The following is a 16009-nucleotide window of genomic DNA, read 5'->3' on the forward strand; positions in this document are numbered from 1 at the left end:
CTCCCAAATTCCATGCTCATAAAACACTGCTTGCCTGCCGTCACCATCTGGATGTCCAATAGGCATCTCAAACTTGACATGCCCAAAAGTGAACTTCTGATCATTCTCTCCAAACCTACCTCACCTGCAGCCTTCCCCATCTCAGGAAATGGTAACTTCATTCTCCCAGCTGCAGACTAGAAATCTTGGAGTCATTCTCAACTCTTCTCTTTCTCACATACCCCATATCCAATCCATCAGAAAGTCCCAATGGCTCTACTTTTCAAATATCTACAAACTCCAACCATTTTCAGTGTCTCCACTGCTACCACCCTGGTCCAAAGCACCATCCTCTCTATTTTTGGTCTCCCTGTTTCTACCCCTTGCTCACTTTGGTTATTTTCAAAGCAGCAGCATGATCCTTTTTAAATAAGTCAGATTATACCATTCCTCTGCAGCCTTTTGATCTCACTTCCATGAAAATGCAATGTTCTTTTGACAGCCTACAAGGCCACTGGCCTCCTTGCTTCCTCAAACATACCAGGTGCACTCCTCACAGACTTTACACTGCTGGTCCCTTGGCCTGCAATGCTTTTGCCCCAGATATCAGCTTGGCTGTCTCCCTCACCGCCTTCAGACATTTCCTCAACTATCTCCTCAATGAGGCCTTCCCTGACACTGTCCCCTCATCTCTCATTGTGACCCACTCCTGGTCTCTGCCTTTTCTCTTCCCTGTTTTCCTTTTCCCCATAGTGCTTATTATTGTCATCTAACATACTATATATCTTCACTTTTTAAGAAAAAGTTACCTTTCTCTCCACTAGAATGTAAGCATGAGGAGAGCAGGAATTTCCGCCTGTTTAGTTTACTGCTATAGCCCTAGCTTCTAGAACTATACTTGAGACCTAGACAGCAATCAATACATTCTGTACTTGCTAAATAAATGCATATTGCATTTCTAAATTATTTAAACATATTAATAGATAAGCTCACTGTCTTCAGTGTATACCTTTTAAACTTCTTTAACTTATTTTTCAATTCAGTATTCATAAATTAATTACATTGTATTTTAAACAGTAAATTAATCTTTCTGCTCTTAGATGCATTTCATCTACCAATTTACAGATGTAACTGCACATTTATAATGGAGCAGCTTCCACATATTGACCTTTGGGAAAACCTACTTTCATGACAAGCAAACAGAAAAGCCACTTGCAATTGCTGTTGGAACACTGGCAAGCCAATTAGCGCTTCTTTAATTTGCAATTGAGTTCATCATAAGTTAATCTTAAATAATAATCAATGACAAAATATCTCTCAAAAAAATAAAAATAGTTCCAATGTTTGGGGATACTAGAGTACATAATTGCTTTTGAGGTGCAATTTGCTCTTCCTATGACATTAAACATAGTTAGCTCTTTTTTTTCCCTGGCATCATTAAAATCTCATGATATTCTTCTCTGTATGTAACACTGCAGGACTCACTCTCTCCAAATTCAGGTCTTGTTACTTTCATTAGACACTTAACTCGAGATTATTCCCATGACCTAGGCAATTAGACTTCAAACCATCTGCCAGACTCAGCTCAGCTGCATTCTGATTTTCAAGTAAATACTTGCTAGAGACAAATTCTCATGGAGTTCAATGCCTGTTGCTTGATGAGCTCTTTGAAGAGAGTGCCAGAGTCAGCAAAACAGAGGGAAGCCCTCCAGCTTGTAGGTTTCTATCCATATGGCTACATCCATAAGTGATTTCAGACCCCTTCATCACCCATAACAACTCTTTATATTCTTCTTACTCAGAAAAAAAAATACTACATGTTGACAGGTTTATTTTAGGAAAGAAGGTACACTATTTAAAAATCCTGGGCCGGGCGTGGTGGCTCACGCCTGTAATCCCAGTACTTTGGGAGGCCGAGGCGGGCAGATCACGAGGTCAGGAGATCGAGACCATCCTGGCTAACACGGTGAAACTCCGTCTCTACTAAAAATACAAAAAAATTAGCCAGGCGAGGTGGCAGGCGCCTGTAGTCCCAGCTACTCTGGAGGCTGAGGCAGGAGATAGGCATGAACCCGGGAGGCGAGCTTGCAGTGAGCCGAGATCGCGCCACTGCACTCCAGCCTGGGCGACAGAGCGAGACTCCATCTCAAAATAAATAAATAAATAAATAAATAAATAAATAAATAAAAATATCCTGGATTTGAAGTAATCAAATAAAACTTTGGGTGAGTAGGAAACAATACAGCCTCAAATAACTTAAAATGATTCCTGACTTGTTGAGTTTGAGGATCTCTTCAGACTGAGATTTATTCTCCAACAACTCCAGAATTGGGAGACTATCAGATGTGGCTCAGTATTCAACAAGTATTTGTTCCAAGCTCTTGCACAGTTTTATATGCTAAATACAGTGGTGATTAAAAGTTACAATGAAGCATTAAACCTAAGATTTTATTTTCTCTCCCTCCTGAGATCCCCTTAAAAAGATGAGAAAGAAATTTTTCCTATTTATACAACCACAAGAATTTTTACTATGCATACATTCACAGAAGACAGGTGAGAGCCCATCCAGGTCCTGAAGAGCTACAGAATTCAGAATGAAGAAAAACAGAAGAGAAGGAAGGCAAAACTCACAGTACTCAGAGGGAGCATAGTCAGAGACTGCTGTCTTGCCCTGTAAAATCTCTGGGAGGAATGGGACTTAGAGGTGATGGGTACGGCATGTGGTAAGAGTAAGACATGGGACTGAAAACAGAAGGGTTAACTGAAAGTTTATATCTGGAAACATTAATCCTCTACTCTATTTATGCAGAATTCTAACAGCTAAGTACCTCCTCAATAAGCTGAAGAAGTTGAGAAATCCTAAAACAAAAAAGACATTCACATTCTGGCACTTTAGGGTCTACCAGCATAATGGCCAACTCCCTACACAATTACCCTAAAGCAAAGTCTGCCAACAGAAAAGCATCCTCTTAAATATGAAGTGTGCAACCAGAGATCACCAGTCAATGAATGCTCCTAACATGGAAGATCAAAACCAAGATACACAAAGAGGGGGAAATAAGCCTGGAGAAATCAAAGACACCACAGAAATGAGAAAGGACCAATAATTAAGGACCCGAGATAAATCTGAGAACACATTTCCATCCCTATTACTATAACAATCATGGTAATAATAATAAATATATAATAATAATAACAGCTAATATTTATTGAGAAGACACTAAGAGCTACTGTTCAACAAACTCAAGGAAACTGCAGCACGCAAAGTTTAAGTGACTAAAAGTAAGCGCAGAAGCCAGGATTTAAGTCCAGATGGTGTGAATTTAAAACCCATGATCCTAAACAAAGGGGATGCTTCCTCAAATATGCTGTTTTTATTTTATTTTATTTTTTATTCTTTTTTTTTTATTTTTATTTTTAGGAGTTTCACTCTTGTTGCCCAGGCTGGAGTGCAATGGTGCGATCTCAGCTCACCGCGACCTCCACCTCCTGGGTTCAAGCGATTTTCTCCTGCCTCAGCCTCCCAAGTAGCTGGGATTACAGGCATGTGCCACCATGCCTGGCTAATTTTGAATTTTTAGTAGATACCGGGTTTCTCCATGTTGGTCAGGCTGATCTCGAACTCCCGACCTCAGGTGATCTGCCCACCTCGGCCTCCCAAAGTGCTGGGATTACAGACGTGAGCCACCACGCCCGACCAAATACGCTGTTTTTAAAAGGAACAGAACACAAGAAAGTTCTCTTAAAAATCTATTCAAGTATTTGGCAAGTACGTATTTAGAGTCTTCTGTTGGCTAAACACCAGTCTAGGTACCAAAAATATGGCAATAAACAGAGCAGGCAGTATTCCAGCTCTCATGAAGCTAAAATTAAAAATTTAATAGAAGAGATGGAAGATGCACTCAAGGAATTTTACCAGACAATTTAATAAAAGTAATAGGAGAAGATTCCAACAAAAGATGGAGATATGTCTGAGGGACCAGGAGGTGACTTTTCCTCTTATTAAGAATTCCAGAGACAAAACAGATAAAATGAGAATAAGTTATCCCAGAAACAATACAAGAAAATTTCCCAAAGGTGAAGAACAAAGGTCTTCAGATTGAAGGGGCCTCTCTTCCCCCAGCGCCCATTATAATAAATGGAAAAAGATTCCTATCAAGGTACACTTTCATGAAATGTCACATCAGGGATAAAGAGAAGGTCTGAGAAGCTTCCAGAAGTAATAACAAGTCAAAAGACTCAGAAAATATCTCCCTCACACGGCCTAAGAAATTACTTGAAAACGTGCTCTAGAAGAGAAAATCAAGAAAAAAGATGACACAGGATTCAGAAAGAGACTCTCATTGGGGAGGGGGGGAAATAGTCTCCTAGGAAACTTGAACTTCAATCTGTAGATATTATAGGAGGCATGGATTTCAAGCTGGAAAGCAATATGATAAGATCTGTGTTTTAGAAAGGACATTCTTTCCTAAGTCTTTCCTAATGTCCTTTAGAAAAAACATTCTTTCCTGAGTTCCTAAGATCGGAATAGTAGAAGATTTCTGAGACCAGTCACGAAGTTTTTGCAAAACTCAGGTGAAATATAGTTCAGACCTAAACTAAGGTGGTAGCAATGAAACTGTAGATGTGCAAACAGCTGGGCTGACATCTGATCATGGGGTGGGGGAGTTCCAGCACAATTTCATGTTGTTGTAAATATTCACAGCATGAATGTAGGGCAAGGGCAAGAGAGACTCCACAAGGACATAGAAACTTCAAGCCCTGGAAAATGATAGATGGAAGACAAGAAATAAAGAAATTCCAGTAGGCTTCGAGGCAAGAATCATTATATTTGAGATATTTTGGGTGGACAGGCAGTGCTAGATCCATAGGAAAGTATAGAGGATCTCCTACCTTTCTGTCTGATAGCAACCAGACTGTCTGATTAAAACTGCAGATCACTGCAAGGGTGGTTAAATCAAAAAAGAAAAAAGGCGGTTGTTCCCCCTGCTTGACCCTGTAAATGCAGAGATAGTGTGGGTGGAGTGCACAGGAGCACTTAAGGTGCAGCATGCCTAATGGAGACTTAGAACTATGACAAGTAAGGATTAAGATGTCTTCAAGTATAACAGATTCTAATTTTGCCTGTAAGTGGCCTTAGAACTCTGAGATGAGGTTACAGAGGTAGTCCAGTGCTAGATCTGCAAGAGCTTAAAGGGCGTGGCAGGAAGCACGGATGTTATTCATGGTATATTGAGAAGTCACTGTAGGCCTTTAGGCAGGAAAGTGACATTACTCACTTCATATGTTATGATTACTCTGGCTACTATGTGAGGAATGGATTGAAAAAGAATAAAACTGGACAGGAAAGATATTGCAGTAAGACATAATGTTAGCTTGGACTAGAAAGCTTACACTGGAGATGCAAATACATGGATTTGAGATTCCTTTGGAGTTCAGAATCATAGGTGTTTTGCAAGATTAAAGGTGGATGGGACAATGGTCTTGAGGAAATCCAACATGTTGTAGTGATTCCAAGGTTACTAATTTGAGCAATCAAGTGGATGAGAGTGTCAATTACCATGTTGGGGGGAAATAGAGGAGGAGCAGGTTGAGCTGAGGGCAAGGGATGAAAAGCTAAGTTTTGAAAGGACCTATTAAGTTGGAGAAGCCTGTGAGGCATCCAGGTGGAGATATCAAATAAGCAATTGCATCTACAAGTTGAGGTCTGGACTGGAGCTGTATTTGCCAACTTCATTGCTTTTGGCTTGAGCTCAGATAAACTTCAAATTGGGACAAGGCGGAAATTAACAATTACGGAGGACCTACCATATGCCAAGCACCCACTGTGTGATAAATGTTTTTGTCATAAGGTTTATCCACATTTCCCCACACGTACTTTCTCCTTGCCTGACCAAGCACCCTCCTAGTTCAGCCCGAGTGGGACCTAACTTAGAGGCCACCTGGGATACATCATTACACATACTCAGACAAACTTTGGAATCAAATCTTCCCTCCCATTTTCCTAATGAGTCCATGGAGAGTTACTGCACCTGGATCTGTGTTCAAAGACTCCAAAGACCTGAAAGTGAAGTCTAGTTCCTGGGACACTGAAGCTGAGTTCTCTAGACCCAAATGATAGTTATGACGCCACCCTTGGCTCACTGTATGTCTTTGGACACAAAGAGATATTTCTTTGTCTGAATTTTAGTATCTGCCTGCTTCATAAAAATGCTTTGAGAGTTGAAACCAGCTTCTGAATCACCTGGAGAGCATCTTAAGTAATACAGATTCCCAGGCTCCACAAACAGAGATTATAATTCATTCGGTCTGGGACATGTCTCAATCTGTATTACAAATGATTCTGATGCTGGTCCAGAGTGATCCCTGGACTAGAAATGCTGATTTGCAGAGTGATAAACTGCCAGTTTTTCCCCAAATTATCTGCCTCAATGCTGTCTCCATCACTTAGATCATTAGGGCAGTTTTACAAGAAGGCACCGAATTCTTTGACACTCTTCCCATTAAGAGGTGGACTGTAGGTCCTCTGCCCTTGAATTTGATAGTTCTCTTAGAATCTGGCTGATGTAATGTGGGAAGGTCAAGCCACCTGGAGTAACCACAGCAACAGTCTCAGCTGATCTCAGTCTTTGAGTCACCTCAGCCCTGGCACCAGACATGCCAGTGAAGGAAATTGCGGATAATCCCAACCCCCAGGCATTGAGTCATCCCAGACTCCAGATCTTCCCAGCTGACGCCCTAGACATCACAGAACAGGGACAACCTATCCCCACCATTCCTCGTTCAAATTCATGATCCATAAAACCTATGCGCATAATAAAAAGATTGTTGATTTATGCCGCTTAGTTTTGGGGTGTTTTGTCATGCAGTAACTGAAATAATTACTAACATATTTTCTCAAGAAATATGTATTAAAATGCAAGCACATTACTTGGATCAACTCTTTCAGATGAACACACACAATCAGTGTATCTAGCAGACAACAAAGCAGGGAAATGAGCCATGAGATGCTCTGACATGAAAGCATCACTGGGAAGAGCAACCTAAGATGCTTCCAGAAAGCTGGAATTGAAAGATGGCCCCACCTTGAAGACAGCATGGCTAAAAGAGAAAGACATGCCTCAAAAAGGACAGATGAGGCAGGAGAGTAAACCCAGCTTCATTTGCTTCACAACTGTGCTTAAGTCTGGCTCAAAAGTCCCTCCACTCTCTCACTAACTGCAAAGGTGTTTATTTATGCCAGTTTATAGATGTCTAATGTTAAAAATCACTTGGGGATAATACAGAAACAAGTGCCAAGGATATTTTTTGTTGTTGTTGTTTTGAGACAGAGTCTCACTTTGTCACCCAGGCTGGAGTACAATGGCGTGGTCTCAGCTCACTGCAACTTCTGCCTTCCGGGTTGAAGCGATTCTCCTGCCTAAGCTTCCTGAGTAGCTGGGACTACAGGCACGTGCCACCATACCTGGCTAACTTTTGTATTTTTAGTAGAGATGGTGTTTCACTATGTTGGCCATGCTGGTCTCGAACTCCTGACCTCGTGATTCACCCGCCTTGGCCTCCTAAAGTGCTGGGATTACAGGCGTGAGCTACCGCGCCCAGCCGCGCCAAGGGTAATTCTTACCACCAGGCAAATTTGGGAAATGCTAGATTATATATTCTTTTTAATTAAATACAAAACAAAATAGCAACCACACCAACCCTTTCCTCACAAGAGTGACAGCCCTGTGGTGAGAATGGGGTTAATACATGAGCTTCATGTTCTGACGGCCTTGAACCTTGAGAATGTAAATCCCAGCTAAGTCCAATGACAATGATGTGGGGGAAGAAATTGAAAATAATGGAATTCACTCACTAATTGGATACTATTAATTATATTAAATATTTTAAATGGAATTATCTTCTATGAGGAATATTTTAATTGACAAAATATAAAATAGGAGGGATATTAGGTTAAATATTCATGGATTTATTCAAGCTATTAATGGTGCCAATAAAAATGGTGGATCCAATAAAAACATGGAACCTGGACTCTCTGGGATTCAGAAAAGAGCAGAGAATGCCACACTAATGCCATGAATTCATTCTACTTTAGTAACTAACACTGATGTCTACACTGTTCCCAGCCTGACCGCCACCCCCCACCCCATTGTTCTCGGACGTGATTTGAATCTGATTTCACCTTGTTAATATCAACATTTGAGTTTTCTTTCCAAGAATTGATTTACAGTCTTCTAAAGACACTGGAGGGGTGGGGGCAGGGGAATTGTTGTCAGTCATGAATTCCCAGTGTAACTGGATATGACTCCGAGGTCTGCATCATTATCAGATTTTCATGGTACTGATGTTGATTCATATCAGTGATCAGTTTATCAGTCCCCAAACTCTAGTCCCCACAGCAGCTGATAGCAAGGTAGGCCCCTTTGTCTCTGTTCTACTTTATTTCTCTTGCCTCTTGAGACCCTTTCATAGTCACATGGTGGCATGTTGCAGAGTAAAATCGACATCTCCCTCTGATTCCAACAGTTTGTGTGTATTGTGACGCATAGAATAAAATGACCGTAGAAATAGCATTTGTACTGATGGATACTGGAATTCCAAGGAGTTCCTGTAACACAGACTTAGAAGCCTAATATCCATCCCTCCTTAGACCAGGAGCTCAGCTTCTGTACTCAGTAGAAGAAAGGAGCCTGTCATCTCCCCATTTACCTCAGGCCTGTTTGACTTTCTGGCCAAGGCTGAGAAGGCTCTGGCTGCTCACTACCTCTCTGCATTTTTCTGTTCTCTACCTCCCAGGGACGTGTCTCATACCAGTGTTACTGCCCTTCCATCCAAAGGCCTGGAGCACCTGAAGGAATTGATAGCAAGAAACACCTGGACTCTTAAGAAACTTCCACTTTCCTTGAGTTTCCTTCACCTCACCCGTGCTGACCTTTCTTACCCAAGCCACTGCTGTGCTTTTAAGAATCAGAAGAAAATCAGAGGGTAAGTGGCAGGGACCCGGCATAAGTGACAAAAGACCTTGGTGGAAGTGGAATTCATTTCTTGGTTTTGGGGAAGACACTTCCTGGTTTGAAAACCAGGTGGAGATGATATTGGAAGCATCCATATAAAACAGGAGATCCATGGGACACAGGGACCCTGAGGACCAAAAGTGGGTGCAGCTGAGAAATAAGGCAAATGTTGCTGGATAGCTGTAGAGCAGAAGAGGTGACGGATAGCACAGGAGACAGAAACACAACCAGATCTCACAGAATCTTGTAGAGGTTATGCAGACATGATTTCCGGTTTCCAGGTACAATTCATAATTAGATACTGCAACACATATTAGACCCCAGACACCGCAACCATGAGAACAGACTTATAAATAACACAAACAGTTGGGTTACCTGATCGGTTTGGGCCTCGCAAATGTCATAGCTCACTGGTTACATGCCTGCAGGCTTTGGAGTCAGCTGGGTTTATACCACACCTCTGCCATTTTCCAAGTTGTGTTATCCCAGCCTCGTTACTTAACCACTCTGAATCTTTGGGAATGGAGATCGTAATGCTATCATTCATAGGAGTTTTGAGAATATTAAATGGGAAACTGAATGGAAAACACTGGAATGGAATGGCCTGGAATATTATAAGATCTTCATTAATATTAACTATGATATATGGTATGTGCACATCAGGCTGCTTATGAGCCTGTGAAGGAGGGATGGCCTTTATTTTCTCTGCAGGCTTTCTCTGATTCTTTTACTTTTTCACTTTTACTCTGCATTATTTCCCCTGTTGTGTCTTCTACGATCTGTCCTCCTAATCCACCTTGATTATCTCTATTCAGTCCTCCTCAGCTTCTATGTATTTACTGATTGACTTACTACACACATAATTGCAGTCAGGAAAATATCAGATCAGGTGTGAGGGCAGAAGCTAAAACAGCCATACAAAGAAGGCCAATCTGGCAGCCGGGCATGATGTCTCACGCCTGAAATCTCAGCACTTTGGGAGGCTGAAGCAGCCAGATCACCTGAGGTCAGGAGTTCGAGACCACCCTGGCCAACATAGTGAAACCCCTGTCTCTACTAAAAATACAAAAAACAAAATTAGCCGGATGTGGTGGCAGGTGCCTGTAATCCCAGTTACTGGGGAGGCTAAGGCAGAAGAATCGCTTGAATCTGGTAGGTGGAGGTTGCAGTGAGCCGAGATCGTGCCAGTACACTCCAGCCTGGGCGACAAAGCAAGATTCCGAGACTCCATCTCACACACACACACACACGCGCGCGCACACACACACACACACACGCGCGCACACACACGCGCGCGCACACACACACACACACACACACACACACACAAAGTAGGCCAACATGGGCATCATAACTGCAAAAAGCCAGCAGTGGGGTAGAGGATGGTGATAGTGTGATAGTGGACTCTACACTGATGCCATGCGACACTGAGAAGGACTGGACAAGGGCTGGGTGGGAGGCTTAAGTGGACCTCAGGGACAGGGTCTAGATTTCTCCTTAGCCTCCAAACAGTTGAGAAGATCAAGTCCATTGGACATTTTAACCAGAACCCAAGAGATCAATCAAAATCTGCTCAACAGCTGAGGCAAGTTAAAGAATCCCTTTTGCTGTAAGTCTGGTGAGCAAGGTAAAAACTAAATCTTACTTCCACAAGCATGCCTGTATGGTAGTGTCCATTCGTTCATTTGTTAAACACATATTTACTGAGCACATTCTATGTGCCTGGCTGTTGTGAATAGAACAGACAAGAATTCCCTCTCATATTTTACTTACTGTCTAGTGAAGGAAGTCAGAAAATAAGCAGGCTGGCCAGGGGCAGTGGCTCACTTCTGTATTCCCAGTACTTTGGGAGGCTGAGGTGGGTGGATCACTTGAGGTCAGGAGTTCCAGCTCAGCCTGGCCAACATGGTGAAACCCTGTATCTACTAAAAATACATAAATGTTTTATTTTTAAAATATTCAGTTTGAAACTAAATAATGATGAGTAGAGGCAGCCATGTGTTTTTCAGGCAATGGGAACATAGGGTTTTGGAGCTTTGAATGGGAATAATAATAATAATAACAATAACCACCATATGGCACTCACAAAGCTACAGGTGCTATTGTAAGAGCCTTAAAAAGATAAATTCATTGAATCCTTTAATAACCCTATATGAAATAGTCACTCCCATTGTCCCATGTTACAAATGAGTTAACCAAACTTCATGGGCCTACCCAAGCTAGTCAATAATAGAGCCAGGTTCCCACCATGGCGACTGGCTTCAGCATCCACATCTTTTTTTTTTTTTCCTTTAGACAGAGTCTTGCTCGCTCTGTCGTTACTCAGGCTGGAATGCAGTGGTGCAATCTTGACTCACTGCAACCTCTACCTCCCAGGTTTAAGCGATTCTCCTGCCTCAGCCTCCCAAGTAGCTGGGATTACAGGCATGTGCCACCACGCCCAGCTAATTTTTGTATTTTCAGTAGAGACAGGGTTTCACCATGTTGGCCAGGCTGGTTTCGAGTCCCTGACCTCAAGTGATCCGCCTGCCTCAGCCTCCCAAAGTGCTGGGATTGAGTCACCGTGCCTGGCTAAGTACAGGCGTGAGCCAGCACACCTGGCCACTTTGTTGGGTTTTTTTGTTTGTTTTTGTTTTTCAATCACTGTTCTTGAAGTGGTTGCAGAAGAGAAATAAGACCAATGCCACTGGATCACAGTAGGGGAGGGGAGGTCATAGAAATGATGTCACAGAAACAGGCCTGCCCGGATCCTGTAGAACCTTACAGAATTATGTACATCATAGTAAGTAGTTTGCATATTTTTGTAAATGTGGGAACCATTCATGGGTTTTAAGCAAGCACTCTTTTTTTTTTTTTTTGAGACAAGGTCTCACTCTGTCACCCAGGCTAGAGTATAGTGGCCTGATCTCGCCTCACTCCAGCTTTGACCTCCCCAGGCTCCGGTGATTTTCCCACCACAGCCTCCCAAGTAGCTGGGACCACAGGCGTATACCACCGTGCCTGGCTAATGTTTGCATTTTTTATGGAGATGGGGTTTTGCCATGTTGCCCAGGCTGGTCTCAAACTCCTAGGCTCAAGCAATCCGCCTGCCTTGGCCTCCCAAAGTGCTGGGATTACAGTCATGAGCCACTGCGCCCAGCCTGGCACTGACTTTTTTGTTGCCTTGCAGAATCCTTGAGTCCTTGATGTGTAATGAGAGCAATATGCAGAGCTTGCGCCAGAGAAAATCTGTGAATGCCTTGAATAGCCCCCTCCACCAGGAATATGAAGAGAATCTGGATGACAGCATTGTTGGGTACAAGGAAAAGTCCAAGTTCCAGGATGCTCATAACAATGCTCATTATTACGTCTTCTTTGAAGAACAAGAGGATGAGATCATTGGTTTTGGCCAGGAACTCAAAAACCCCCAGGAAGAGACTCTACAAGCTTTTGACAGCCATTATGACTACACCGTGTGTGGGGACAATGAAGACATGGTGTGTACCCCCAAGTCCGATGAGTTCAACCCGTGTGAAGACATAATGGGCTACAAGTTCCTGAGAATTGTGGTGTGGTTCGTTAGTCTGCTGGCTCTCCTGGGCAACGTCTTTGTCCTGCTTATTCTTCTCACCAGCCACTACAAACTGAACGTCCCCCGCTTTCTCATGTGCAACCTGGCCTTTGCAGATTTCTGCATGGGGATGTACCTGCTCCTCATTGCCTCTGTAGACCTCTACACTCACTCTGAGTACTACAACCATGCCATCGACTGGCAGACAGGCCCTGGGTGCAACACGGCTGGTTTCTTCACTGTCTTTGCAAGCGAGTTGTCGGTGTATACACTGACGGTCATCACCCTGGAGCGCTGGTATGCCATCACCTTCGCCATGCGCCTGGACCGGAAGATCCGCCTCAGGCACGCATGTGCCATCATGGTTGGGGGCTGGGTTTGCTGCTTCCTTCTCGCCCTGCTCCCTTTGGTGGGAATAAGTAGCTATGCCAAAGTCAGCATCTGCCTGCCCATGGACACCGAGACCCCTCTTGCTCTGGCATATATTGTTTTTGTTCTGACGCTCAACATAGTTGCCTTCGTCATCGTCTGCTGCTGTTATGTGAAGATCTACATCACAGTCCGGAATCCACAGTACAACCCAGGGGACAAAGATACCAAAATCGCCAAGAGGATGGCTGTGTTGATCTTCACCGACTTCATGTGCATGGCCCCAATCTCGTTCTATGCTCTGTCAGCAATTCTGAACAAGCCTCTCATCACTGTTAGCAATTCCAAAATCTTGTTGGTCCTCTTCTATCCACTTAACTCCTGTGCCAATCCATTCCTCTATGCTATTTTCACGAAGGCCTTCCAGAGGGATGTGTTCATCCTACTCAGCAAGTTGGGCATCTGTAAACGACAGGCTCAGGCATACCGGGGGCAGAGGGTTCCTCCAAAGAACAGCACTGATATTCAGGTTGAAAAGGTTACCCACAACATGAAGCAGAGTCTCCACAACATGCAAGATGTCTATGAACTGCTTGAAAACTCCCATCTAACCCCAAAGAAGCAGGGCCAAATCTCAGAAGAGTATATGCAAACGGTTTTGTAAGTTAACACTACACTACTCACAATGGTAGGGGAGCTTACACAATAACAGTTTCTTGAATATGCATTCCAATCTCATGACACCCCCAACACATAGCTGCCCTCACTCTTGTGCAGGCAATGTTTCAATATTTCATGGGGCAAGAGTTTATCTCTGGAGAGTGATTAGCATTAACCTAATCATTGCCTCCAAGAAGGAAGTTAGGCTACCAGCATATTTGAATCCCAGGTGAAATCAAAATAATCCATACTATCTAGAAGACTTTATTGATACCAAGTCCAGTGATGACATCGTGTAGGATGTTCAGTAAATATTAACTGAGCCATGTCAATATAGAGCTTCTCAGTTTTGTATAGCGTTTCATACTAAAGATTCAGCAGATGGAAAATGCTATTAATTTGGTTGGTGACCACAAGATAAAATCAGTCCCACATTGGCTCAGTTCAACTAGATGTTCCCTGATACAAAGAGAACTTGATTACCTTAAAACTGAAAAGCCAAAGACAGCTAGCTGTCATACAAGAAACAGCTATTATGAGACATGAAGGAGGGAAAGAATTTGCTTTAAGTTTTGTTTTGCTTTGTTTTGTTTTTTAACTCAACCTATTAATCATCTCTTGACAAGAATCCACCTGATGTGAGCAAGCTATGACGTGTTGCCTGGAAAACCTGGCAAGATGTCAGCTTATGTGGCCTAGCAAACTAAGAATTGCTCTTCTTGGCCAGCCTCATAGCATAAAAGATGTGAACCCTAGAAAGTCTTTCTAAGTGGCAATAAGTGGGAATTATGGGCAGAGCACACTCAATCCCCTGTTGATTAATAAAACAGGCTGGACACTAATTAACTATGGGACTTTGGGCAAATCACTGGACCTCAGAAATCTGTAGAAATGAAGGAGTCCAATAGCCTCTTCCAATTTTAAAACTCTAGTACATCCCTTTCCCTCAAAAACGTATTTCTAAGATAAAGAGAAAGAACGGCACTAAGTAAGTAGAATCTGTTTTTCCTATTTTGTAGGGCTGCTGTCTCCTAGTCCTTGAAGCCTTGACATATGACCCAGGAAATTTTTCCTTTGTTTCACTTTTGATTATGATGTCTGAACCAAAAATTCAATTGAGTAACCATATTCGCCTGGATCTGAATCATTCACTTAATTACTAGATCTACCCAGCTATAATTATCAGGCCAAAAACAGATTCGTGTTTATATAGAAGAATAAACTATGGTTGCAAATTTTGGTTATTTAGAGTTGCCACTTCACCATGAAGAGTCACTTCAAAACACTCCGCTTGTCTTTAGGGATGGGTTTTGCCATTTCCAGCCCACAGTATGATACTAAAGCTGTCAAGAGAGGTTTCTTCTTTTCTGAAACTGCCAGCTCTTTCCAGCCCTGTTTATCACTGGACATAAAACCTCTTTTCCCCAGTAACTCTTCTTTACTTAAAATAGTCAGGATCTTTATCTACAGATGTACTCTCCAGGTTACCTGTGATGATAGCCCTCTAACGTCCTGTTAGAAAAGTCTCCAAGCAGAGATGACATTACTTCTGAATGCTCATAAACCACACCATGAAATAAAAGCTCTTTGTTGTTTTCAGATTGTGGAGTGTGGTTAATGGGGCCCCACCGATGGTCCCTGCTGGACTCACCTGGAATCTCTCCACAGCCCTACCCATTCATCACTATCATTGAGACTTGCACATCTTAATAAAACTATTATAAACATCTAAAATCATGACTTACCTAGAAGTTCACTTGTAACTAATGAAATTAAACAAATGTGTTGCCTTTTGTCATATGTTTCTCTCCTGTGACATTTCAAAATATCACATCTTGATAGATAGTGTGTTTCATCTTGAACAGCTGAACTAACGCTTTGGAAACAGAGTCCCAGAAAAGTGACTTCAACAGAATTGTTACTAAAATTTGCACTCACAACATGAAATAAATTTTCTTCCTATGGAACAATGGTGCCAAGTCCTAGAGTGTTGTTCTTTTTTTGTTAACCTGTGAGTTTCTTTGGGGGTTACTATTGTATGTGTTAAAACTGAAGACAAGGAAAATAATTGGCACATTTGCTAATGAATCCATATTAATAAATAAAGTGTTGACAGCCAATTAATAACTTAAGTATAACATTCTGTCTTGATCATAAGTGGTTTTTATGTGAAAAACTTACTCCTGGTGAATTGAATTATGATTAATTGACAGGGATCACTAAGAGAAAAAACAATAAAACCAAATATATCAAGTAAATGATTGGTATTGACACTAGCAATTTAAATAGTGTGCTAATGAAGACAATAAACCTCTAAGTCCTGTTCAGAGTTCATGTTATCTAGCACCTTTCAATTATCTGAAGATAAACCCAAATCATTGAGGATAAATGGCCACAGACTAGTCACAGTGGAGGTCACACAATTCATCCTCTAAAG

At 42.2% G+C, this 16009-nt stretch overlaps 1 protein-coding gene across 2 annotated transcripts in view; it reads left to right on the top strand.

Moving 5' to 3' along the window:
* Positions 1 to 15547, top strand: part of TSHR (thyroid stimulating hormone receptor) — a 178860-nt gene extending 163313 nt beyond the window's left edge. For both annotated transcript variants that reach the window (XM_025391838.1, XM_025391839.1), the window contains 2 exons: positions 8776 to 8964; positions 12163 to 15547. In XM_025391838.1, the coding sequence (XP_025247623.1) occupies positions 8776 to 8964; positions 12163 to 13576 (1603 nt within the window). In that variant the 3' untranslated portion in view covers positions 13577 to 15547. The remainder of the gene's footprint in view (positions 1 to 8775; positions 8965 to 12162) is intronic.
* Positions 15548 to 16009: the final 462 nt, after the last annotated feature.

Source organism: Theropithecus gelada, chromosome 7b, assembly GCF_003255815.1.
Source record: "Theropithecus gelada isolate Dixy chromosome 7b, Tgel_1.0, whole genome shotgun sequence".
In the NCBI taxonomy this organism is placed as follows: domain Eukaryota; kingdom Metazoa; phylum Chordata; class Mammalia; order Primates; family Cercopithecidae; genus Theropithecus; species Theropithecus gelada.